At 43.0% G+C, this 27,769-nt stretch overlaps 1 protein-coding gene across 3 annotated transcripts in view; it reads right to left on the bottom strand.

Moving 5' to 3' along the window:
- LOC119134891 (echinoderm microtubule-associated protein-like 4) overlaps positions 1–27,769 on the bottom strand; it is a 65,408-nt gene that overhangs the window by 29,553 nt on the left and 8,086 nt on the right. For all 3 annotated transcript variants that reach the window (XM_037272097.1, XM_037272098.1, XM_037272099.1), the window contains exons 2-3: positions 8,256–8,426; positions 6,937–7,042 (exon numbers count right to left, since the gene is read on the bottom strand). In XM_037272097.1, coding sequence (XP_037127992.1) covers positions 6,937–7,042; positions 8,256–8,426 — 277 coding nt within the window. The remainder of the gene's footprint in view (positions 1–6,936; positions 7,043–8,255; positions 8,427–27,769) is intronic.

Here is a 27,769-nt window from a genome sequence, read left to right as displayed (position 1 = left end):
CACTGAGGAATTTACAGCAGGCCATGTCGGAGGATAACATCCCACATCAATGGGATTTCTTTTCATGGCTATTCTCTGGCGCTTGGTGGCAGTTGCTGTTTAAACTTGTGACTCCTGTGCTAGCTGTGCTGGTATTGTTGTGCTTGTTTACGACCTGTGTTATCCCATGTTTGAAGTCTGCTGTGACAAGGTTTGTGTCTTCTACCGTGGCACAAGTACATATACAACTTCTCAGAGATGACGGATGTGATGACTATGATGTGCTGCGAGACGTGGATTGCGTAGATGCTGTTTAGCTCAGCATTATTTTACAGAAACTTGATGATTTGACCATCGAAAATGCCTTGCAAGTGATGGGTACAATGATGTACTGTTTCTGTGTTTTTCTTTTTTATTGATAACATTCTGGTCGCCTAAGGCAGAGGGACCGTGTAACTCTTTTCCTGCATTTAATCTGGCCGCAGGTTTTTCAGTTGCACACAAAATTTGGACTGGAGCATTGAGGGAAATACCTCCTCTTCACTGGAGATTATTGCTGTCATTGTATTTTCTTTCTTATGTTTGATTGATCGGGATTGACATACTCATATGATAAAACAGGAGGGATATGTTAGGGTTTGCAGAATATCTTCATCGTATGATTATGTTGGAATGTAACCTGTAATAATTTACCTAGCTTGTCCTCTTAACAAAAGTAGTAGACCAAAGTGCTAAGCTCTTTTCACCTGATTGACTAGCTGCAGAGGAAGCAATCAAAGTTGCTTTGTTTACACAAAGTCGTAAAAGGCCCCCTGCTATGCTTTGATCAGCAGGGAAGCGGCTTCACCCCATCCTGTGTTCCCACACCCCCACTTTCAACCCCACTCTGTTTCTCTCAATAAATATGCACCTGATGAGGCCTGAGTCAGACTTCATTCGACCATCGCTGTAAGCACAGCGACGAGTGAACTCTCCACCTGCAGGTGTCTGAAACGACTAACTTGTCTCCAGTGTGGTTCTTGCAAAATAGGTTAGAGTGAGCACTACCCAGAGGCGTAGCCAGGAATTTTTCCAGTCGAGGCGCACGCCCACAGGAAAAAAAATCGAACATCACCCACGCCGTTCGCTGATCGCTAAAACAACATCCGGGTCCGGGAGGCAAACGGTGAATGGATAACATCGCGCACATAGAATAGCGCAAGCACATTCGCGCAAGACCGAAAGAAAAAAACGGCATGAAAATGAAGAATCGAAAAAGCTCGATTTTTTTCAACCGGGGCGCAGGGAGTCCTAACCGGGGCGCCGCCCCGGCTCGCCCCGGCTTGGCTACGCCTCTGGCACTACCCTAACACCAGTATCATTAAACCGCTACTTAAGCGACCAAATCTCGACCCGGACTGTCTCAGTAATTATAGACCGGTTTAAAATCTCCCATTCATAGCAAAAATTCTTGAAAAAGTAGTAGCGCAGCAGCTTATTGATTACATGGTCGCCAATAATCGATTTGAATCTTTTCAGTCTGGTTTTAGAGCTAATCATTCCACTGAGACAGCACTTGCTAAAGTGACTAATCTCCTCATAGATATGGATTCAAACACCTCATCTGTCTTATTATTACTTGATCTTAGTGCTGCCTTCGACACTGGAGACTTCAATATTTTATTAAAGCGCCTTAAAAGCTGCGTTGCTATTTCAGGGTCAGCACTACGCTGGTTCTATTCCTATCTATCTGACAGGACCCACTGAGTGGTCATGGCAATGCGACCTCTGAGCTCTATAACGTTACGTGTGGTGTCTCGCAGGGATCGGTACTCGGACCAATTGTATTTAATATTTATATGATTGGGGTCATAATATGTAAATATAACATTAGTTTACAATGTTACGCGGATGACACTCAATTATATATGCAGTTATCGATGACAAATCCGGGGGACTGTTGTAATCTTGAGGCGTGCCTTGCGGAGATCAAACAATGGATGTCTCTCAATTTCCTTTGTCTTAACCCAGATAAAACTGAGATGTTGATAATTGGTCCAGCTCGTTATCACCACTTATTTAAAGAAACCACTATAACTATGGATAACTGTACTATCACTCAGTGTGATAATGTAACTAATCTTGGGGTAATATTTGACCAAACGCTCTCCTTTCAAAAGCACATTACGAACATAACTACAGTAGAATTGCATTTCTTCACCGCCGTAACATTGCTAAGATTCGTCCGATTCTTTCGATCGGTGATGCAGAAACTATTATACATGCGTTTATTACGTCGCGCCTGGACTACTGTAACGCATTATTCTCTGGTCTCCTAAATCCAGTATTAAAAGTCTACAGTTAGTACAAAATACTGCTACACGGCTGCTCTCACGGACAAGAAATTTTGATCACATTACCCCAATATTAGCCAACTTACATTGGTTCCCCGTCCATTTAAGACAGGAGTGTCCCAAGTTTTTGCAAGGAGGGAAAGATTTGATAAAGTGAAGGGGCCCGGGGGCCAATAGTTTTTTCGGACATTTTTTAACTACAAACATTTCATGCAAATACACACACTGATATAAAACAAATTTCATTGTCACAATTGTCTTTAATTTTCAAATGACAAAATAACCAAATATAAGTCACTCAGGCGAACAACTATAAAAACGCAAATTCTGCCTTTCATTCATATCTGAAGAGTCAGATAACATTGAAGAAACTATGAAATACCTTAAATTTACATAGGTTTAAAATTATTTTTGCCTAATGAACATTTTAAACGGGAGTTATAAGTAATGAAAAGTTGTCTGTTATTATTAAAACTTAAAACAAGTGAATTTTGCTCGTCATTTACAATATATTTCAGAAAGTAATAGTTTGTGTCACGTCTACAGGTTTATAACATCAACAGTACTTCGTAGCTTGCTTTAGTAATATTTACTTTTGACTCACAGCCCCACGTGAAAAATCGCTGTTGTGATGCCAGTTCAGCTTGAAGCTGCTTCACTTTATCAGCGCGGTCACGCCCTGTTAGCTTGTCGTATGTGTAAGCATATTTAGTCTGATAGTGTATCTTTAGGTTGAAATCCTTAAACAAGGCAACCATCTCTTTACAAATTAGACAAACACAATTGCCTTGATTTTCAGTGAAGTATTGTAATTCCCATTTCTCTTGAAAGCAACAGCCCTCAATGTCAACTTTCCTTGTTTTCGTTGCAGTCGCCATGGCAGAAATGAGCGGAGAGGGGTGGTGCTGCCACCTTTTGGTAGTAAGAGAAATTACAGTTTCAAGTTTTGTGAATTTTTTATTCAGTTTGACAGTGCAGGCGGGCCATAAAAAATACATTATAAGACCAAAGCTGCGGGCCGTATGAAATCTGACCGGGGGCCGGATTTGGCCCGTGGGCCGGGCTTTGGACATGCCTGATTTAAGACCAAATGTCTTTGGTATGACCCGGCCGGGGTTTGAACCCACAACTTTCCAGTCTCAGGGCGGACACTCTACCACTAGGCCACTGAGCTCTGCCCTCTCTGCGTCCATTGCAGCTTGGTCATCCTGGAAAGGGGATCCTCCCATCTGTGGTCTCTTCTCAAAGTTTCTCATTTTTCCCCCCAGTAGGGTTTTTTTGAGTTTTTCCTTGCCCTCCTGGGAGTTTAAGATCAGGGGATATTAGAGAATAATTGTCAATTTTTGGTACATGTGAAGCCCTTTGAGACTTGCCTGTGATTTAGGGCTATATAAATAAACTTGACTTGATTGTGTAACATTTTAACGCATGTATCGTCTATTACAACCACCAACCCGTCCTCTAGAAATCGCCCTTTATATTAGGTAATTTTGCTCCTGCTCGCTGTATTGTTTTTCCCGATATGGCTCGGATTTTGTTTTTTGGTTGACCTCTTTCGAGGTCAAAAGGGGGATTGAAGTGGGTGAAACAGCAACGTGTACATATTCGGATAGGTTAGACAAACTCATATAGTACGTTTTCATGCTCATATGTGTCCAAATCTTCTCATTATTTTATATAAACATAACTGCTCAAACAGAACACGGAAAAGGCACACTGAACTGTGTAACCTGCCAATACACATAGCCACACGCACGCACGCACGCACGCACGCACGCACGCACGCACACGCACGGTCAGGTGACGCTTTCCCGCCTTTTCCGGACAGTATAAAACCTTCTGACCTGGAGATGGGGGGTGTTGTTTCATCTGCTGCTGTGCCTCGTGTACTGCCACCGTTAAACAACCCAAGATCTTGCCAATAAAGAACCAATTGTTACTCCATATCTTTGTTTTCCTTGCTCAACAACGGACATCTCAAACAACATGCAACAATAACAATACAGTGACCTCAACCTGTTGTGAAACATGTATAGTGTGTGAAATTATAAAATACAACTTAAATAGTCGAGGCTATATGGCCTTAGTTTAGTCATCTTAAGACTAAATAAAAAGGGTTCTATCTGCTGCAACAACCCATCTGAGAATAAAGAATTAACAAAATTGAATAAAAAATAACAAAAGTCAAACAATTTCTTAAAAATAAATGTATGTATCTAAATAAATAAATAAATAAATAATGAATAAATCTGGGCTAAGCACCTGATCTCCTAGAATCCTAGATCCGCCCCTGCAAGACATGTTCATAAATATTGTGAGGGGATTTATTTTGTTATGTGTTATGTATGTATGGACAAGTCTTCTGCCGTTGACATCTTTTAATCAATCAAAAAGTTTGCGGCGCAAGTAAAAGCTACCTCGGGTAGCTGCGTCACCTGACTTCCAGCCATGCCCCGAATCAAGCTAATCACCAGCACCTGCCACGGCTCGTTGGGTCTGCTCTATTTAAACTCGGTGAATCAAGCCAGTGGTTGTCAGTTTGTCTCCTTACACTGCCAGTGACGCCACTGCTCACTGTGCCCTGCCCGAACGATTCCCGTTGCCGACTTTGCTCGTGTTCTGACCCGACTCGCCTTGCTCGCTGCCTGTCCTGACTAGTGATGGGTCCATGAGGCGTCGTGTATCGTTTCGACACATTGCCAAACTGTAATGACACTGTGTCGATACTGTGTCGCTGACTGCTGACACCCGCTGGACCTTAAAATTACTACAGGCAACCTAGTTGACAGACATGACTGACACTGATTTGATATACATTAATTAATTTACCGTATTTTTCGCACCAAAAGGCGCACTGGATTATAAGGCGCACCCTCATTGAATTTTTTATTTTAGAAATTATTTCATATATAGGGCGCACCGGATTAAAAGGCGCATAAAATAGAAGCTATACTGCAACAAACTGAGGTTGACTAGGGTTGCGGTATGCATCCACTAGCCAATAACCAATGAGCCCTCTGTAAACAATCGCGTTTCTCAAACAATCTCCTATAAAATGATCAGAACTGACTAAAGTTCGATCTAACACTGGTACTGCTTACCTATGTTTCCCTTCCATATCGATCCGTAAATTTACTCGAAACATTAACAGAGCAGCCTATTTTGACATGAAATAGCCTTGTGCGTATAGCAGCTATTATTATAGCATTAGCCACCCGCAAACTCCCATGAGCCTCAGCTCGCAGACCCCCATGAGCCTCAGCAAAGTGTAAACAATCGCGTTTCTCAAACGATCTCCTATAAAATGATCGGAACTGACTAAAGTTTGACCTAACACATTGGTACTGCTTACCTATGTTTCCCTTCCATATCAATCCGTAAATTTACTCGAAACATTAACGGAGCAGCCTATTTTGAAATGAAATAGCCTCGCGGGTACAACAGCTATTCGGTGACGCCCCCTGACCACAGTTGCCGTAATGTTGGGAAGCGATGCGACCTTGTAATTTACTAGTCGTACTAAAACGCACTGAAACATTTTGGCAGAGCACTGTGTACAACCAGTATGGATCAACAAATTCATCAATTGATCCATATATAAGGCGCTCTGCATTATAAGGCGCACTGTGGTTTTTTGAGTAAAATGTAAGTTTTTAAGTGCGCCTAATAGTGCGGAAAATACGGTAAGTAATTATATTTTATATTGTATTGTTTCACATATTCATTTAAATTGAAAATATATTTTATAGTTACAGTCAATCAATAATGTGAACATGTATCGTAACATGAAAATCGAAGTGAACGTGTTGTGAAAGAGGATGCTTGTGCACCGAGATTTGTTTTTTACTAATTTTTATTTAAAACAACAGGTTTTTCCAATGTTTTGAAATTGAGCCTGTTGCGCTTTTTGGACACAATTTCTCCCGCCGTTGAAAACACACATTCACACGGCACAGATGAGGCTGGAGTGCAGTGAAGTGGGTCTTTTTATTGTCCCAGTATCTGACTTGGGGCTGCTCCATAATTCTTGATAACTTCGAGGATGAACCGCAAAAGATCAGATATTGTTTTAGCAGATCCATCCCGTTGTCAATGCGCTTCCTTTAACAGAGCTAAAGCGCGCTTCCTTGACAGACTACAATGCTGCTCGTTCGGTCACGTGGCTTTTTTAAAGCGATACGCGCACCGACACGGGGCTTCGCTCTATGAGCTCGACACATGCGCCGACGCATCTGTGTTGCCGGACCCATCACTAGTCCTGACTATTCGCCTGTCCTTGACCATGCTCTGATTGCCGCCTGCCTCGACCCCCTGCCTGCCTCCGACTCCGACTAAGCGCTGCGTTCTTCTGCTCAGCCACACCAGCCAGACCGGCAGTCCAGCGTTCCACTCCCCCTTCTCCCCGTTTCAATAAAGGTTTGTGCTGCATTTGGTCACCCCCCGTCTCTGTTCCTGACAGTTCCACTTTATATAGACCACAACTGAATGAGTAAAACTTAAAACAGTAGAATTTATTACCGTGATACGTAAGCTTTAAGCATGTATAATTTTTAAACAAGTTGATTTTTGGGCTCTTATGTCAACCATACTTTGTGAGAACCATCTGCTCATGTGTGCGGCTTACCTCTTGGCGGCGGATGACACGGTTTCCTTCCTGGTGGCCGAGGCAGAGTCGCTCTTCCGTCCGGATGTTCCTCCGTTTGTAATGCATGAGTTGGACAATGCTGCACCTGAAGGACGAAACACACATTGGACGATGTCACAGAGTGAGGAAGGTTTTCCTCATGCGCAAACCGCTGCCGTTCCGCTCACTGGCAGGCGGGCGCAATGTTAGATGTTGATGTAAAGAGGAAGCCACCTTCTCTCTTTCTTGCCCACCACTCTCCCCTTTGTGATTGATAAAAGAAAACAACTCAACAAAGAGGAACCAGGACTCCAGTCTCACCTCTTCCCTTTTCTGCTCGTACAGTGGAAGGCCCATTTACAAACACCTCAATGTTATTGATACAAATACTGGCCCAGGTCACGTTGGCACCGTGAGCACACAGATCCCGCTGCTTAACCTTTTAGGATCTCGCCTTCTGTGCACCACATCAATGACACAAATGGCCGTCTCTTTGATTCTTCTCATGTTCAACCTTAATGTAAAGCTCTTTGTTACAGCTCTGCTTGTTTTTTAAGGAACTATACAAAGTTGAACTCAACAAAGGCGAAATGTGTGGCGTGGTCGTTGCATAAAGCAATATCGACATGATTGTGATATTTAACGTGTCCCTAAAGAAATGACATTTTTATCATCTAATGAAAGATCTTTGTGGCAAAATAAGCAAGCTCAATGTCTTTTTAGCTAATTAGCCAAGATAGCTCAGCGTCACCCATTGGATTGCCTTGCACATTTAAGTTTGCGTCTGACCGGTTTAAATTCAGATAAAAGCATACAACTGCAAGTCTTTGCAATATTATATCACTTTATTTTGGGGGTTATATTGTGCGGCCTCCCTGATATTCGGGCAGGTCAAACTGTCAACGGCTCTTGAAATCATATGCGGATCTTTCCATCACTTTGCCATGACTTGGATAGCAGCAGTGATTCAACAGTCAATCAATTCAAGTTAGGGTGCCGTGTTAAGTACAGCATTGATCAAATGTCAAAATACAGATTGACACTCGCATGTCTGCTTTCAAAATGTTTGATCAAAGCAGTGACCGCATTTGCTGCAAACATTTTCACAGCAAAACATTTTGACTGGAGATAAGCGAGGACCGATAGTAGGTCTCAGTATCTGCACTTTGAGCTATCGGTACATGCTACGGTACCACCCTTTTGCGGTTATTTTACAATCAGCAACTATAAATTAGAAGAATAGAACAATGTCATATTGAAGGAATACTGCTCAATCTGAACACATTGACTTGGCACTCAAGTAAGCTGAAGTAAAGTACCTTTTCCTCCCAGCTGTTTCTTGGCATCTTCCGAAGCCGCCAAACGGCGAAGAACATCAGCCAATGCCGCTTTCATCACCGTCACTTCGTCTTCTTGCTGCTGCAAACGAAGCTCCAGCGTGCAAAGGCGCTCGTTCACATCCAAAGCGCTGGCGCCCGACATGCTGTCGTCTGTATAGACGTGTCCCGGCAGAGGGTGTTCAGTGTGCAGAGTATCAAATGAAACAGGCTTTGCATGTTTCAAATAGAGTCAATAAAAAACTCAGATTAAATAAAAACATCAAATTGCCAGCGGTTGCAATTAGGGCAGAGACAATTCCATTACAAAATATAATCGAGGAAATCTCTCTGCCTTGGGTGCTTGGGTACTTGTTTATTTAACTGTAATGCTCAAGTCACAGTTTAGCACTGATTTTTTTTTTTATATACGTATATATATTTTTTATATTTTATAAAGCATTGGTATACAACATTGAACAAAGTACAAATTATGCAAGGGGGTATAAACACATCACGTACATCGAAAATGACAATATGACGTACAAATAGTAATTGTTTTTATTGCCCTTTTGTTAAACGAGCTACTGATCAACTTTATATAAGATTGAGTATCATGATAAAAAAAATGTAAATGAGGTTTCTGGTCACTATATTTGCTCTTGTGGATATTGGATTTAGCAAGAATAAGCAACAAATTTATGATAAAGAACACATCTTTTTTTCTTCTATTTTCTAAAAAAAAACTAAACAAAATTTACATTTTACAGAGAAGTCCATATAGTGTTCTCCAGTAATAAATCTTCCAAAGTTCTTCCAAAAAGTTGCAGAGCGTGTACAAATCCGAAAGAGGCGCTGGACAGTCTTAGGGTGGCTTCCACAGAAAGAACAGTTCACATTAATGTCGCTTTTAAACTTTGTCATGTAATGATTCACATGATAAAATTTATGAAGAATTAAGTACCGTATTTTCCGCCCTAAAAGGCGCACCTAAAAACCTAAAATTTTCTCAAAAGCCGACAGTGCGCCTTATAGGCCAGTGCGCCTTATATATGGATCAACTGATGAATTTGTTGATCCATACTGGTTGTACACAGTGCTCTGCCAAAATGTTTCAGTACGTTTTAGTACGACTAGTAAATTACAAGGTCGCATCGCTTCCCAGCATTACGGCAACTGTAGTCAGGGGGCGTCACCGAATAGCTGTTGTACCCGCGAGGCTATTTCATGTCAAAATAGGCTGCTCTGTTAATGTTTCGAGTAAATCTACTGATCGATATGGAAGGGAAACATAGGTAAGTAGTACCAATGCGTTAGATCGAACTTTAGTCAGTTCCGATCATTTTATAGGAGATCGTTTGAGAAACGCGATTGTTTACACTTTGCTGAGGCTCATGGGAGATTGCGAGCTGAGGCTCGTGAGACTTTGCGGATGGCTAATGCTATTGCGATAGCTGCTATACGTACCAGGCTATTTCATGTCAAAATAGGCTGCTCTGTTAATGTTTCGAGTAAATCTACGGATCGATATGGAAGGGAAACATAGGTAAGTAGTACCAATGCGTTAGATCGAACTTTAGTCAGTTCCGATCATTTTATAGGAGATCGTTTGAGAAACGCGATTGTTTACACTTTGCTGAGGCTCATGGGAGATTGCGAACTGAGGCTCGTGAGACTTTGCGGATGGCTAATGCTATTGCGATAGCTGCTATACGTACCAGGCTATTTCATGTCAAAATAGGCTGCTCTGTTAATGTTTCGAGTAAATCTACGGATCGATATGGAAGGGAAACATAGGTAAGTAGTACCAATGCGTTAGATCGAACTTTAGTCAGTTCCGATCATTTTATAGGAGATCGTTTGAGGAACGCGATTGTTTACACTTTGCTGAGGCTCATGGGAGATTGCGAGCTGAGGCTCGTGAGACTTTGCGGATGGCTAATGCTATTGCGATAGCTGCTATACGTACCAGGCTATTTCATGTCAAAATAGGCTGCTCTGTTAATGTTTCGAGTAAATCTACGGATCGATATGGAAGGGAAACATAGGTAAGTAGTACCAATGCGTTAGATCGAACTTTAGTCAGTTCTGATCATTTTATAGGAGATCGTTTGAGAAACGCGATTGTTTACACTTTGCTGAGGCTCATGGGAGATTGCGAGCTGAGGCTCGTGAGACTTTGCGGATGGCTAATGCTATTGCGATAGCTGCTATACGTACCAGGCTATTTCATGTCAAAATAGGCTGCTCTGTTAATGTTTCGAGTAAATCTACGGATCGATATGGAAGGGAAACATAGGTAAGTAGTACCAATGCGTTAGATCGAACTTTAGTCAGTTCCGATCATTTTATAGGAGATCGTTTGAGAAACGCGATTGTTTACACTTTGCTGAGGCTCATGGGAGATTGCGAGCTGAGGCTCGTGAGACTTTGCGGATGGCTAATGCTATTGCGATAGCTGCTATACGTACCAGGCTATTTCATGTCAAAATAGGCTGCTCTGTTAATGTTTCGAGTAAATCTACGGATCGATATGGAAGGGAAACATAGGTAAGTAGTACCAATGCGTTAGATCGAACTTTAGTCAGTTCCGATCATTTTATAGGAGATCGTTTGAGAAACGCGATTGTTTACACTTTGCTGAGGCTCATGGGAGATTGCGAACTGAGGCTCGTGAGACTTTGCGGATGGCTAATGCTATTGCGATAGCTGCTATACGTACCAGGCTATTTCATGTCAAAATAGGCTGCTCTGTTAATGTTTCGAGTAAATCTACGGATCGATATGGAAGGGAAACATAGGTAAGTAGTACCAATGCGTTAGATCGAACTTTAGTCAGTTCTGATCATTTTATAGGAGATCGTTTGAGAAACGCGATTGTTTACACTTTGCTGAGGCTCATGGGAGATTGCGAGCTGAGGCTCGTGAGACTTTGCGGATGGCTAATGCTATTGCGATAGCTGCTATACGTACCAGGCTATTTCATGTCAAAATAGGCTGCTCTGTTAATGTTTCGAGTAAATCTACGGATCGATATGGAAGGGAAACATAGGTAAGTAGTACCAATGCGTTAGATCGAACTTTAGTCAGTTCCGATCATTTTATAGGAGATCGTTTGAGAAACGCGATTGTTTACACTTTGCTGAGGCTCATGGGAGATTGCGAGCTGAGGCTCGTGAGACTTTGCGGATGGCTAATGCTATTGCGATAGCTGCTATACGTACCAGGCTATTTCATGTCAAAATAGGCTGCTCTGTTAATGTTTCGAGTAAATCTACGGATCGATATGGAAGGGAAACATAGGTAAGTAGTACCAATGCGTTAGATCGAACTTTAGTCAGTTCCGATCATTTTATAGGAGATCGTTTGAGAAACGCGATTGTTTACACTTTGCTGAGGCTCATGGGAGATTGCGAACTGAGGCTCGTGAGACTTTGCGGATGGCTAATGCTATTGCGATAGCTGCTATACGTACCAGGCTATTTCATGTCAAAATAGGCTGCTCTGTTAATGTTTCGAGTAAATCTACGGATCGATATGGAAGGGAAACATAGGTAAGTAGTACCAATGCGTTAGATCGAACTTTAGTCAGTTCCGATCATTTTATAGGAGATCGTTTGAGGAACGCGATTGTTTACACTTTGCTGAGGCTCATGGGAGATTGCGAGCTGAGGCTCGTGAGACTTTGCGGATGGCTAATGCTATTGCGATAGCTGCTATACGTACCAGGCTATTTCATGTCAAAATAGGCTGCTCTGTTAATGTTTCGAGTAAATCTACGGATCGATATGGAAGGGAAACATAGGTAAGTAGTACCAATGCGTTAGATCGAACTTTAGTCAGTTCTGATCATTTTATAGGAGATCGTTTGAGAAACGCGATTGTTTACACTTTGCTGAGGCTCATGGGAGATTGCGAGCTGAGGCTCGTGAGACTTTGCGGATGGCTAATGCTATTGCGATAGCTGCTATACGTACCAGGCTATTTCATGTCAAAATAGGCTGCTCTGTTAATGTTTCGAGTAAATCTACGGATCGATATGGAAGGGAAACATAGGTAAGTAGTACCAATGCGTTAGATCGAACTTTAGTCAGTTCCGATCATTTTATAGGAGATCGTTTGAGAAACGCGATTGTTTACACTTTGCTGAGGCTCATGGGAGATTGCGAGCTGAGGCTCGTGAGACTTTGCGGATGGCTAATGCTATTGCGATAGCTGCTATACGTACCAGGCTATTTCATGTCAAAATAGGCTGCTCTGTTAATGTTTCGAGTAAATCTACGGATCGATATGGAAGGGAAACATAGGTAAGTAGTACCAATGCGTTAGATCGAACTTTAGTCAGTTCCGATCATTTTATAGGAGATCGTTTGAGAAACGCGATTGTTTACACTTTGCTGAGGCTCATGGGAGATTGCGAACTGAGGCTCGTGAGACTTTGCGGATGGCTAATGCTATTGCGATAGCTGCTATACGTACCAGGCTATTTCATGTCAAAATAGGCTGCTCTGTTAATGTTTCGAGTAAATCTACGGATCGATATGGAAGGGAAACATAGGTAAGTAGTACCAATGCGTTAGATCGAACTTTAGTCAGTTCTGATCATTTTATAGGAGATCGTTTGAGAAACGCGATTGTTTACACTTTGCTGAGGCTCATGGGAGATTGCGAGCTGAGGCTCGTGAGACTTTGCGGATGGCTAATGCTATTGCGATAGCTGCTATACGTACCAGGCTATTTCATGTCAAAATAGGCTGCTCTGTTAATGTTTCGAGTAAATCTACGGATCGATATGGAAGGGAAACATAGGTAAGTAGTACCAATGCGTTAGATCGAACTTTAGTCAGTTCCGATCATTTTATAGGAGATCGTTTGAGAAACGCGATTGTTTACACTTTGCTGAGGCTCATGGGAGATTGCGAGCTGAGGCTCGTGAGACTTTGCGGATGGCTAATGCTATTGCGATAGCTGCTATACGTACCAGGCTATTTCATGTCAAAATAGGCTGCTCTGTTAATGTTTCGAGTAAATCTACGGATCGATATGGAAGGGAAACATAGGTAAGTAGTACCAATGCGTTAGATCGAACTTTAGTCAGTTCCGATCATTTTATAGGAGATCGTTTGAGAAACGCGATTGTTTACACTTTGCTGAGGCTCATGGGAGATTGCGAACTGAGGCTCGTGAGACTTTGCGGATGGCTAATGCTATTGCGATAGCTGCTATACGTACCAGGCTATTTCATGTCAAAATAGGCTGCTCTGTTAATGTTTCGAGTAAATCTACGGATCGATATGGAAGGGAAACATAGGTAAGTAGTACCAATGCGTTAGATCGAACTTTAGTCAGTTCTGATCATTTTATAGGAGATCGTTTGAGAAACGCGATTGTTTACAGAGGGCTCGTTGGTTATTGGCTAGTGGATGCATACCGCAACCCTAGTCAACCTCAGTTTGATGCAGTATAGCTTCTATTTTATGCGCCTTATAATCCGGTGCGCCTTATATATGGACAAAGTTTTAAAATGGGCCGTTCATTGAAGGTGCGCCTTATAACCCGGTGCGCCTTTTAGGGCGGAAAATACGGTAATCTGTTTTTTTTTTATTTTTGCAAATAGACACACCTAAATAAGTTACTTCTTTATGAACTGATATATTACCGATGCTATGGTCATTCGTCTTTAACCAATAATAATTGACATTTGTTTAAAGTTAATATTAAACCAGAAGCTTTAGAGAAATCATCAATAACTTGTAGGGCAATGGCAGCTGACTTGCGTTTTTAAGAAAAATTGTGGTATTATCTGCCAGTTGATTAATGACAATCTCTTGGTCTGCTATAGTTACTTCTTCCATTGCACTATTAGAGATATGAGATTCAAGAATTTGGGTACACAGCAAAAAAGGATAAGGACTCATTGGGCATTCCAGGTGTACACCTCGATGAAGACAAACGAGATGTGCCCATTACAAAGCCTTGATAGCATTGCAAAACACTTCTCCAAAACTACATTTTTTGACTACGAGAACTATAACCTTGTGCTCAATTGTGTCAAACGCTTTGTAGAACTCGAGGAAAAGGACAAACGAATTGTCAACTACCAGATCGGCGTAATCCAAAATGTCCACGATAAGTCTGATGTCATTGGAGATGTGTCTATTTGTCAAAAATCCAGATTCTGTCTCATCATTGTCTAAAACTAGTTTCATTCACCTGGCTAGCAATAAGGTTATTATTTTGTAATCATTGGTTAAGAGACTCATTGGTCTCCAATTATCAATGGCAAGTAAATCTTTTTTGGCATTAGGAATTAAGGTAATAAGCCCTTGAGTGAGGCTCGGTGGAAGAGTACCCTTTTCAATACTTTCATTATAAACCTGTCATAAAAATTGAGCTGACTGAATCGAGAAGGATTTATAAAATTCCGCAACCAAAACATCAGTTCCTGGAGCCTTATTGTTTTTAGGGAGCTCAATATATTTTAGAACCTCTTTTTCAGTGAGTGAGCTATCACAATAAAGTTTATCTGATACTTTTTTCACAATGTCTACAATAAGGGTGTCCAAACTACGGCCCGCAGGCCAACTGCGGCCCGCGGTCCAGTTTTTATTGGCCCGCAGCAAATTCTGAAAACATAATTGAATGTGGCCCGCACAACAGCTTGAGCACTTCTCAGTTTCCACATAGATGGAGCCCGCCACACAAAGCGCTTGACGTCCGATTACCCCCCCCCCCCCCCCCCGGAAGAGAAGTGAACGCGCATATATAAGCCGCACCGGACCATAAGCCGCAGGTTTTTAATGTTTAACATTTTTATGAGAATATACACAAAGAATATTATCAGGAAAGAGATGGTTCTTTGGGGACGCATATCTTTTATTAACATAACCTTTATTGACAGAGATGAAGGAGCTCTGCAAACATATAAACATGTATAAATCTCAGCGACAACCACTGTTCCCTCTAAACTGCGCAGCTTCGCATATTATCAGGAAAGAGATGGTTCTTTGGGGACGCATATCTTTTATTAACATAACCTTTATTGACAGAGATGAAGGAGCTCTGCAAACATATAAACATGTATAAATCTCAGCGACAACCACTGTTCCCTCTAAACTGCGCAGCTTCGCAATTGCGCACTGCTCGCGCAGTCTCTACGCAAAGAAACTATGCTGCACACAAAATAAAATTCAACATAAACTGATTAATATCTAATGTTATACGTAATCTAATCTAATTAAGTGAACAAATTATTTTCTGTCTGTGCCTTTTTGTTGTGTAAATCAGTGATTGACAGGTGTCCAGCCAATATGATATGATATGGTTCACTTACGCTACATAGCCAATCATGGCATTGACAGTGCCTGAAAATGCGTCCTGCGCAGGTTACTAGCTAACAACAGTGCGGCGGAGTCAAGAGATGCAAATGCTAAGTTAGCTAACTCTTATCATGGCGAAACAAACGAGCAGCGACACATCCACTTGCCAAGCCAAAGTAAATAAGAGATGCGGCAGTTCTTTTAAGATGGAATGGCTGTCGGAGTGTGTGCAAATAAAAGAGCAAACGGTGAAACTGGGTAAGATTTTCTCTTTTTCGAGTGAGAAAGGTCTACTGTGCAAAACATGCAGTGAAGCCAAAGTGGCGGGCGAGTTTACGGAGGTAAAATATGGACTGAATGGAAGTTGGACTACCTCAAGGGTCACATTCAGCAGAAATGTCATTTGAAAGCTATTGGAATCGTACAAAGACTCAAGATGAGATAGGGGATCGGTACATTATTGCGGGAGAGCGCAAAAGACAGACAGAAAAGGAACGAGTTGTCACAGAAAACAAAATTCGACCCCGAGCAAGTTAAAGTTCTCATTGACAATATTTTACTTGCCATCAAAATGAATGCATCAATGCTGTCAGTTCAACAAATCTATGATTACATGACAAAGTATGTGAGTATACAAGAAAGCTGGTGAAGCAAAAACTATGCCTTTAAATTTGTGGATTCAATCAGTGGGATAGTGCAGAATAAGACTATGTGCAGTGTTAAAAATGCACCCTGGCATTCCCTGATAGTAGATGAGAGCACAGACATATCAGTATACAAAATGCTATATTACCGTATTGGCCCGAATATAAGACAACCCTGATTATAAGACGACCCCCTCTTTTTCAAGACTCAAATTTGAAAAAAGACTTTTTGAACACCAAATTTAATTTTTATACAGAAAATAATTACAGTACATCTGAAACAAATAATTATAACAATACATTCGAGAGAAAAAGCATGTTATTTTGCCTCATTCAAATCATGCAAAAACTGTCTATCACATCTTAATAGCTGAACATTTAAATATGTAAACTGAAGTGCAATCACATTTGTAAACTAGAATTTGCAATTCCTGAAGAAATTGCGTGTGAAGGTGAAGAAGTTGAATAAACACTTGGGGAATGCTGCAGAATGATGTTGAAACGAGTTGAATCAGTTGAAAAATGTAGAAATTAGAAGGGAAAAAGGAAATTTTGGAGAATTTGGTGTGAATTTCAAAATTGAAACTGTGGAATTTTTGGTAAGTGGGAAGTTGTGGAATAGGTAGGCAAAAGATGAACAGTTGAAAGTTGGAATGGGTTGAATCGGTTGAAAAATGTAGAAATTAGAGGTGAAAAACGAAATTTTGGAGAATTTGGTCGAATTTCAAATTTGAAAATTTGGAATTACAATTGAAATTTGGAATGGGTTGAATCGGTAGAAAAAAGTAGAAATTAGAGTAGAAAAACGAAATTTTGAAGAATTTGGTCGAATTTCAAATTTGAAAATTTGGAATTACAATTGAAAGTTGGAATGGGTTGAATCGGTTGAAAAATGTAGAAATTAGAGTAGAAAAACGAAATTTTGGAAACTTTGGTTGAATTTCAAATTTGAAAATTAGGAATTACAATTGAAACTTGGAATGGGTTGAATCGGTTGAAAAATGTAGAAATTAGAGTAGAAAAACGAAATTGTGAAGAAATTGGTCGAATTTCAAATTAGAAAATGTGGAATTACAATTGAAAGTTGGAATGGGATGAATCGGTTAAAAAATGTAGAAATTAGAGTAGAAAAACAAAATTTTGGAAAATTTGGTGGAATTTCAAATTTGAAAATTAGGAATTACAATTGAAAGTTGGAATGGGTTGAATCGGTTGAAAAATGTAGAAATTAGAGTAGAAAAACGAAATTTAGTAGAATTTGGTCGAATTTCAAATTAGGAATTTTTGGTAAGTGGGAAGTTGTGGAATAGGTAGGCAAAAGGTTGAAAGATGGAATGGGTTGAATCGGTTGAAAAATGTAGAAATTAGAGTAGAAAAACGAAATTTAGGAGAATTTGGTTGAATTTCAAATTTGAAAAAGTGGAATTTTTGCTAAGTGGGAAGGTGTGGAATAGGTAGGCAAAAGATGAACAGTTGAAAGTTGGAACGAGTTGAATCGGTTGAAGTATGTTGAAATTAGTCAAAGTCAAAGTCAAAGTCAAAGTCAGCTTTATTGTCAATCCCTTCATGTCAAGACACAAAGAAACCGAAATTCCGTTTCCTCCATCCCACGGTGACGAGACATACAAGTAGGCGACACAAAACAAAAACAAGAAGGCACAAACCATAAATAATAAATAATAAATAAAATAAAATGAGCGATGAATAAAAACAGACCAATAACCCATTGAATATGAGGGGCAAAACCGAGCCAGTGAGCATACAGCAAGAACAGGACGCTACGCTGAAAGGGGGAGCGAGTTCAGGATCCTAACAGCCTGGAGTACGAAGCTGTTGGAAAGTCTGGTGGTGCGGGAGCGCAGGCTCCTGTACCGCCTCCCAGAGGGCAGAAGTTCAAACAAAGAGTGAGCGGGGTGACTCACATCACTCACAATCTTGGTCGCCTTGCGAGTGAGATGGGAGGTGTAAATGTCCTTCAAGGAGGGGAGAGAAGCACCAATAGTCTTACTAGCCGTTTTCACAATGCGCTGCAGGGCCTTCAAGTCTTGGTCAGTGCAGCTGCCACCCCAGACAGCAATACAGCTGGAGAGGACGCTCTCAATGGTGCCGCGGTAAAAAGTAGTCATGATGGCCGGAGGAGTCCCCGCTCGCCTGAGTTTCCGAAGGAAGTACAGGCGGCGCTGGGCCTTCTTCGCCAGCGACGCGGTGTTGGTGGACCAGGAGAGATCCTCACTGATGTGCACCCCCAGGAACCTGGCGCTGCTCACTCTCTCCACCACAGCACCGTCGATGGTCAGCGGCAGGTGTTGGGCGTGACCCTTCCGGAAGTCAACGACAATCTCCTTGGTCTTGTCGACGTTCAGCAGGAGGTTGTTGTCCCTGCACCACGCGGTCAGAAGGTCAACCTCCAGCCTGTATGGAGTCTCGTCTCCCTTGGTGATGAGACCCACCAGAGTCGTGTCGTCAGCAAACTTCACTATGCGGTTGCCGCTGCAGGTGGCAGCGCAGTCATGCGTCAGGAGGGTGAAGAGCAGCGGACTGAGCAGCCAGCCTTGGGGGGCCCCTGTGCTCAGCGTGATGCTGGCGGAGATCTTGTCGCCAACACGTACCACCTGTGGCCTCTGACAGAGGAAGTCCAGTAGCCAGTTGCAGAGGCCGGTACTGAGGCCCAGCTTGTCAAGTTTGCTGATGAGACGCTGCGGCACAATGGTGTTGAAGGCAGAACTGAAGTCCACAAACAGCAACCTCACATACGAGTCCTTCCCCTCCAGGTGGGTGAGGGCCGAGTGGAGGGCAGAGCAGATGGCATCCTCAGAGGACCGTTTGGCTCGGTACGCAAACTGGAAGGGGTCAATGGTGGGAGGGAGAACTGACCGGATGTGCTCCAAGACAAGCCGCTCAAAGCACTTCATGACGATGGGCGTAAGTGCCACGGGGCGGTAGTCATTGAAGCAGGACGGAGCAGGCTTCTTCGGCACAGGTACGATGGTGGCTGCTTTGAAACTCGACGGGACGATGGCCTGCTGCAGGGAAGTGTTAAAGATGTCCGTGAAGACACCCGTCAGCTCACCAGCGCAGTCCTTCAGCGCTCGACCCGGGATGTTGTCCGGGCCCGCCGCCTTACGGATGTCGATAGCGGCAAGCGTCCTCCTCACGCTGTCGGCGGAGAGGCACAGGGGCAGCTCGTGGGAAGGGGGAGTGGCCTTCAGCGGGCAAGTGCTGTTCTGAGCGTCGAAGCGAGCAAAGAAGCGGTTGAGGTCATTGAGCAGACGGACGTCGCCATCACAGCTCTGTGGCGCGGGCTTGTAGTCCGTGATGGTCTGAATGCCCTGCCAAAGGCGCCGTGCGTCCCTGCTGTCCTTGAAGTGGGCGGTAATTTTGCCCGAGAACGCCCTCTTCGCTTCTTTGATGCCCCGGGACAGGTCGGCCCTCGCAGTCCTCAAGCCAGCCTCATCCCCCGCCCGGAAGGCTTTGTCCCTGGCCCTCAGCAGCCTGAAGACAGCCCCCGTCAGCCATGGCTTCCGGTTTGCCCGAGTGACGACGGATACTGAGTGTGTCACATCATCAATGCACTTCCCGATGTAGGAGGAAACAGAGTCAGTATACTCCTCAATGTCCGCCCGACCGTCGCAAGTGGCCGCCCTCCTAAACACGTCCCAGTCGGTAGAGCCAAAGCAGTCACGAAGCGCATCAGCGGCACCCTCAGGCCACACCCGCACCCGCTTGCAAACTGGTCTGGATGTTCTCACCTTTTGTCTGTATGCGGGCAAAAGCATAACAGTGAGATGGTCAGAAAGCCCAAGATGGGGGAGGGGGGCGGCTTTGAAAGCTCCCTTATGCGAAGAGTAGACCAGGTCCAGGAAGCTGTCGCCACGCGTAGGAAAATCAACATGTAAATGTGAAATGTTGAATCTGCCATTAAGAATGAATGGGGAAAAAATTGCTGGAAATTTGTGAATTTTGTGAAAACGGAAAATTTTTGGAACAAAAAAAATGTAAGCAATGGTGTCATGAATATTTGGAATAAGTGAAAAGTGGAACGGAGTGAATCGGTTGAAGTATGTGGAACTAGTTAAGCGTCAAAAAAGTGAGCGGAAGATGTAGAATAATAACTAGAATTTGCAATTCCTGAAGAAATTGCGTGTGAAGGTGAAGAAGTTGAATAAATATTTAAGGAATGTTGCAGAATGATGTTGAAACGAGTTGAATCGGTTGAAAAATGTAGAAATGAGAAGGGAAAAAGGAAATATTGGAGAATTGGGTGTGAATTTCAAAATAAAAGATGTGAAGTTTTTGGTAAGTGGGAAGTTGTGGAATAGGTAGAAAATGATGAACAGTTGAAAGTTGGAATGGGTTGAATCGGTTGAAAAATGTAGAAATGAGAAAGGAAAAAGGAATTGGGTGTGAATTTCAAAATAAAAGATGTGAAGTTTTTGGTAAGTGGGAAGTTGTGGAATAGGTAGAAAAATGATGAACAGTTGAAAGTTGGAATGGGTTGAATCGGTTGAAAAATGTAGAAATGAGAAGGGAAAAAGGAATTGGGTGTGAATTTCAAAATAAAAGATGTGAAGTTTTTGGTAAGTGGGAAGTTGTGGAATAGGTAGAAAAATGATGAACAGTTGAAAGTTGGAATGGGTTGAATCGGTTGAAAAATGTAGAAATGAGATGGGGAAAAGGAATTGGGTGTGAATTTCAAAATAAAAGATGTGAAGTTTTTGGGAAGTTGTGGAATAGGTAGAAAAATGATGAACAGTTGAAAGTTGGAATGGGTTGAATCGGTTGAAAAATGTAGAAATGAGAAGGGAAAAAGGAATTGGGTGTGAATTTCAAAATAAAAGATGTGAAGTTTTTGGGAAGTTGTGGAATAGGTAGAAAAATGATTAACAGTTGAAAGTTGGAATGGGTTGAATCGGTTGAAAAATGTAGAAATGAGAAGGGAAAAAGGAAATATTGGAGAATTGGGTGTGAATTTCAAAATAAAAGATGTGAAGTTTTTGGTAAGTTGTGGAATAGGTAGAAAAATGATGAACAGTTGAAAGTTGGAATGGGTTGAATCGGTTGAAAAATGTAGAAATGAGAAGGGAAAAAGGAATTGGGTGTGAATTTCAAAATAAAAGATGTGACGTTTTTGGTAAGTTGTGGAATAGGTAGAAAAATGATGAACAGTTGAAAGTTGGAATGGGTTGAATCGGTTGAAAAATGTAGAAATGAGAAGAGAAAAAGGAATTGGGTGTGAATTTCAAAATAAAAGATGTGAAGTTTTTGGTAAGTTGTGGAATAGGTAGAAAAATAATGAACAGTTGAAAGTTGGAATGGGTTGAATGGGTTGAAAAATGTAGAAATGAGAAGGGAAAAAGGAAATATTGGTGAATTGGGTGTGAATTTCAAAATAAAAGATGAAAACGTGAAAATTTTGAATTTGGCAAGTTTGGGAATGTCCCCAATGTGATTTGAATGTGTTGAATTATGTGAATTTCAAACTGGAACAACGTAAATGTGAAATGTTGAATCTGCCATTAAGAATGAATGGGGAGTGCGTGCGTTGACGCGTAATGCATTGATTAGCTTGTTAGCTTTGGCGCCGGGTTTGTGTATGCGGAGCCAAACTGCTGCGGTGAGGGGGTGTGGTCACTGTCTATTGTGCATGTTGTCTGTGATTGCCTCCCAACAGGCTTACCTGTATGTCAATCAAGTGATGGGATGGATTCTTGCCTATAGAAAATTTTTTTGTTTTTTTAAATGTCATGCGATCGACCAGTAGTAGCTTACTTCGGTGACGCCCCTGACCACGGTTGCCATAATGCTGAAAGCAATGCGACCTTGTAATGTACTAGTTGTACTGAAACGTACTGAAACATTTTGACAGAGCGCTGTGTACAACCAGTATGGATCAACAAATTAATCAATTGATCAATATATAAGGCGTTTATAGGTAAATTACCGTATTGGCCCAAATATAAGACGGTGTTTTTTGCATTGAAACAAGACTGATAAAGTGGGGGTCGTCTTACATTCGGGGTCTAAACATTATACCCATTCACAACGCTAGATGGCGCCAGATATCTTCAAAGCAAATGCTGAACTTAACCCCCCAGGCCAGAGCCATAAATGCCCATTTTTTAAAAATAATTTCCCATGAGAGCCATACCATTTAAAAAAATGATAGGTTAAATACAATTAAATGCATGTATTTTCATTAAGACCAACGATGTTTTGAGTGTACTAATGTATTCTTTTTAATAACGTTTTTAACATCGCCAAAAGAGCTATATCTGGCTCGCGAGCCATAAGTTCCCAACCCCTGCCCCAGGCCAAAGTGAACCCCTGTCACAAAGAAGAAAAGTAAAAATAGCGGTAACAGTTTGCATTATTTTATTGCAATGTTTTTTCTTATTCAGATTTGTTTCAAGACTACAGTTACAGTTAGACTTTACTTTGATGGTTAATGCAGTTATTGCAATTTTGTTGTTTTATCACAGTATTTATTTACATTTCAAAAACCAGAAGCCATTCATTTCCAAATGTGATTGCACTTTAGTTTATATATTTAAATGTTCAGATATTAAGTGATAGACAGTTTTTGCATGATTTGAATGAGGCATAATAAGATGCTTTTTCTCTCGAATATATTGTTATAATCCTTTGTTTCAGATGTAATCATTTTCTGTATAAAAATTAAATTTGGTGTTCAAAAAGTATTTTTTCAAACTTGAGTCTTGAAAAAGAGGGGGTCGTCTTATATTCTGGCCAATACGGTATAAGCCTTTGGGATATTTAGAAAGCCAAAAGGAGATCCTCTCATCTAAAAAAAAAAATTGAGTACCGTATTTTCCGCCCTAAAAGGCGCACCTAAAAACCTAAAATTTTCTCAAAAGCCGACAGTGCGCCTTATAGGCCAGTGCGCCTTATATATGGATCAATTGATGAATTTGTTGATCCAAACTGGTTGCACACAGTGCTCTGCCAAAATGTTTCAGTACGTTTTAGTACGACTAGTAAATTACAAGGTCGCATCGCTTCCCAACATTACGGCAACTGTAGTCAGGGGGCGTCACCGAATAGCTGTTGTACCCGCGAGGCTATTTCATGTCAAAATAGGCTGCTCTGTTAATGTTTCGAGTAAATCTACGGATCGATATGGAAGGGAAACATAGGTAAGTAGTACCAATGCGTTAGATCGAACTTTAGTCAGTTCCGATCATTTTATAGGAGATCGTTTGAGAAACGCGATTGTTTACACTTTGCTGAGGCTCATGGGAGATTGCGAGCTGAGGCTCGTGGGACTTTGCGGATGGCTAATGCTATGACGATAGCTGCTATACGTACCAGGCTATTTCATGTGAAAATAGGCTGCTCTGTTAATGTTTCGAGTAAATCTACGGATCGATATGGAAGGGAAACAGGTAAGTAGTACCAATGCGTTAGATCGAACTTTAGTCAGTTCCGATCATTTTATAGGAGATCGTTTGAGAAACGCGATTGTTTACACTTTGCTGAGGCTCATGGGAGATTGCGAGCTGAGGCTCGTGAGACTTTGCGGATGGCTAATGCTATTGCGATAGCTGCTATACGGACCAGGCTATTTCATGTCAAAATAGGCTGCTCTGTTAATGTTTCGAGTAAATCTACGGATCGATATGGAAGGGAAACATAGGTAAGTAGTACCAATGCGTTAGATCGAACTTTAGTCAGTTCCGATCATTTTATAGGAGATCGTTTGAGAAACGCGATTGTTTACACTTTGCTGAGGCTCATGGGAGATTGCGAGCTGAGGCTCGTGAGACTTTGCGGATGGCTAATGCTATTGCGATAGCTGCTATACGTACCAGGCTATTTCATGTCAAAATAGGCTGCTCTGTTAATGTTTCGAGTAAATCTACGGATCGATATGGAAGGGAAACATAGGTAAGTAGTACCAATGCGTTAGATCGAACTTTAGTCAGTTCTGATCATTTTATAGGAGATCGTTTGAGAAACGCGATTGTTTACAGAGGGCTCGTTGGTTATTGGCTAGTCAGTGGATGCATACCGCAACCCTAGTCAACCTCAGTTTGATGCAGTATAGCTTCTATTTTATGCGCCTTATAATCCGGTGCGCCTTATATATGGACAAAGTTTTAAAATGGGCCGTTCATTGAAGGTGCGCCTTATAACCCGGTGCGCCTTTTAGGGCGGAAAATACGGTAGTTTATCATTTTCCGGTTTGGTATTGGCAATTAAAAAAATGGTGCGATTACATTCAACTACAAGAACTAGTTAATGGCCTAAAGCAGGGGTCGCCAACCTTTCTTAAACCGAGAGCTACTTCCTGGGTACTGATTACGGCAAAGGGCTACCAGTTTGACACACACTTCTGAAATAGCCAATTTGCTCAATTTGGCTTTCACTGTTATTATTGTCATTTCCAGTTCACATGTAAGTGTGATTTTCACAAGAATAGCAAAAAGAGTCAGACCTTGGTTTTCGACCACAATTCGTTCCAGAAGGCGGTTCGAGAAGCGAATCGGTCGAATTCCGAATCTATTTTTCCCATTACAAATAATGGGAAAAAAATGAATCCGTTTCAAGACAAAAATAAACACGCCTTTTTTAAGCATTTTTTCATTTGCGCATATTTGTCCGATCGCGCAACTGCAGCACACCGCCGAACGCGCGACCGTAGCGCGTCGACCACCGCGCAACTGCACCGCGCTGGTCGCATTATTGTGACAGACTCGTCGCTGAAATTTAGAAAATATTTCTAAAGTCCTGATGTACCTACCAAAATTTAAGTGGACCTAAGTGCGCAAGGAGCTTAATTTTGTCCGATCGCGCAACTGCAGCGCACCGCCGAACGCGCAACCGTAGAGCGTCGCCGACCGCGCAACTGCACTGCGCTGGTCGCATTTTTGTGACAGAGCCGTCGCTGAAATTTAGAAAATATTTTTGAAGTCCTGATGTACTTTCCAAAATTTAAGTGGACCCTCAGTGCGCAGGGAGCTTAATTTTTTCCGATCGCGCAACTGCAGCGCACCGCCAAACGCGCAACCGTAGCGCGTCGACCACCGCGCAACTGCACCGCGCTGGTCGCATTATTGTGACAGACTCGTCGCTGAAATTTAGAAAATATTTCTAAAGTCCTGATGTACCTACCAAAATTTAAGTGGACCTAAGTGCGCAAGGAGCTTAATTTTGTCCGATCGCGCAACTGCAGCGCACCGCCGAACGCGCAACCGTAGAGCGTCGCCGACCGCGCAACTGCACTGCGCTGGTCGCATTTTTGTGACAGAGCCGTCGCTGAAATTTAGAAAATATTTTTAAAGTCCTAATGGACTTTCCAAAATTTAAGTGGACCTCAGTGCGCAAGGGAGCTTAATTTGGTCCGATCGCGCAACCGCAGCGCGCCGGGCGCTCACTGTCGCATTGCTTTAAGAGCGTCTTTGTGTTTTAGGATGGCTTTACTGCTCCCACGTGCTTTCTTTGGAGGCATGATTAGGTGTTATATAATCCTCAAAGTAACGAAAACACAATAACAACGGAGTCAGTCGGCATCTGGGCCGCGTGGTTGGGTTTTCTCGGGTCCTCCCGGCTCATCTCGCGAGGTTCGACCTCCGAATTTTGTTCAACAACTGAAGCGAAAAATCTCGAATTTTTTGTTCGAATTCTGATTTGTTCGAGAACTGGGACGTTCGGAAACCGAGGTTTGACTAAAATAAATCGATGCAGCTCACTGACAAGTGCCGCTATTTGAGCTAATTTTAGAACAGTCCTGCGGGCGACTCATGCGGTCCTCACGGGCGACCTGGTGCCCGCGGGCACCGTGTTGGTGACCCCTGGCCTAAAGAGTCACAATCTGACACCAACGTGTTTTGTTTGCGGTGCAGAAGAAATGAAATATGATATGAGAAACTATGAGGGAAAACACTAACAGCGACAACGAAAAAAACACTAAAAATGTCAAAGGTGTGGGAGCATAAAACCGTGCTAAATTCCGAGAACAGCATGTCTTCCATGCTGCAGCATCTGAATAGAAGACACCCATTACACTCGAAGAGCGGACGAAACGAGACAAGGTCAAATCTACTACGTAGCGTAAATCAATGTGATTAACGTTACTAATGTAACATTAGTCCTGAGAAAGGCTATGTTACTGTTAAAAATAATAATATTGATACTGACTAGGGTTGACACGATACCAGAATTTTAGTAGTCGGTACCAATACCTGTGATTTTCCACGATTCTCTATACTAATTCGGTACCACGGTAAAAAACAACAGAATCCACTTTTAAAATCACTAATCCATCTGCTTGTCACGACTCGTCCCCGGTTGCTTTATTGTGTCTATATGTTACCATGGTTTCTGTTCACGTCGCCCCTCCCCTCCTATGTTACCTCAGTCAATGTAATCATAGTCACCTGCCTCTTGTTACCTGTCTTGTATTTAAGTCCTGGCTGCCCCTCACTCCCCTCGTTCTTGTTTCTTGTGGTTCCTGTCTTTGCCAGTTCTGTTTTGTTTAGCCAGTCTGTCGGTCGGTCTGTTAAGTTATGTCAGTTTGCCAGATCTGTTGGCTTGTTCCCCTTATCCTCCCTTCCAACTACCTTTTCTCTTCAATAAACCCTGGTCCAAGCAGCATTTGGTCGGCCAGCTCCATTCCTATCCGTGACAGAACGATCCGACCACTTCAGCGACCAGCGCCTGGACCAACCTCCACCAGCTCCCGCCGCGACGCCCGATCCACGTCCGTCGTCGGAGCTTGTTCCAGCGCCACCGGCAGCGCGGCCGCCGTCGGACTTTGTTCCAGTGACGCCGGACCCGCGGCCGCCATCGGAGTTCCTCCCGGCGCCACCGGCAACGCGGCCGCTGTCGGACTTCGCTCCAGCGACACCAGCTCCGTGGCCGCCATCGGAGTTCCTCCCGGCACCATCGGCTCCGCAGCCACCATCGGCGCCACGGACGCCATCGGACTTCGCTCCAGTGACGCCGGACGCATTTGCGCCATCGGGATCCACCTTTGCGCCGCCGGATCCGCGGCTGTCACCGGACCCGCGGCCGTCGCCGGACTTCGAGCCAGCTGCGCCAGACCCGCGGCCTTCGTCGGACCTCTTGCCAGCTGCGCCGGACCCGCAATCGTCCCTGGCCCCTCTCCCACTGCTGTGGCGCCTGGTGGTTCCTGCCGCTGCACACAGCTCCGACTTCCGAATGCCGCCGATTGCGGTCCGGACTCTCCAAAAGCCGCCAATTGCGGCTCTGACTTCCAAATGCCGCCGATTGCAGCTCTGACTTCCCGTGTCCCGCCGATTGCGGTTCAGACAGCGGTCCCAATGATGGTCACACACACATCTGGGTGTGGTGAAATTTGTCCTCTGCATTTAACCCATCCCCGTGTGATTTTGATCCATTCCCTGGGGGAGAGGGGAGCAGGGACCAGCAGCGGTGCCGTGCTCGGGAATCATTTGGTGGCTCTGCTTCCCGAGTTTCCGCCCGATTGCGGTTCTGTCCCTGAGTTTCCGCCGAGCGCGGTTCTGTTCCCGAGTTTCCGCCGAGCGCGGTTTCGTGTCGCGAGTTTCCGCCA

Source organism: Syngnathus acus, chromosome 15, assembly GCF_901709675.1.
Source record: "Syngnathus acus chromosome 15, fSynAcu1.2, whole genome shotgun sequence".
NCBI classification, from domain to species: Eukaryota; Metazoa; Chordata; class Actinopteri; order Syngnathiformes; family Syngnathidae; genus Syngnathus; species Syngnathus acus.
Note: the sequence above shows the minus strand (reverse complement) of the source record. Positions and strands in the feature narration are given on the sequence as shown.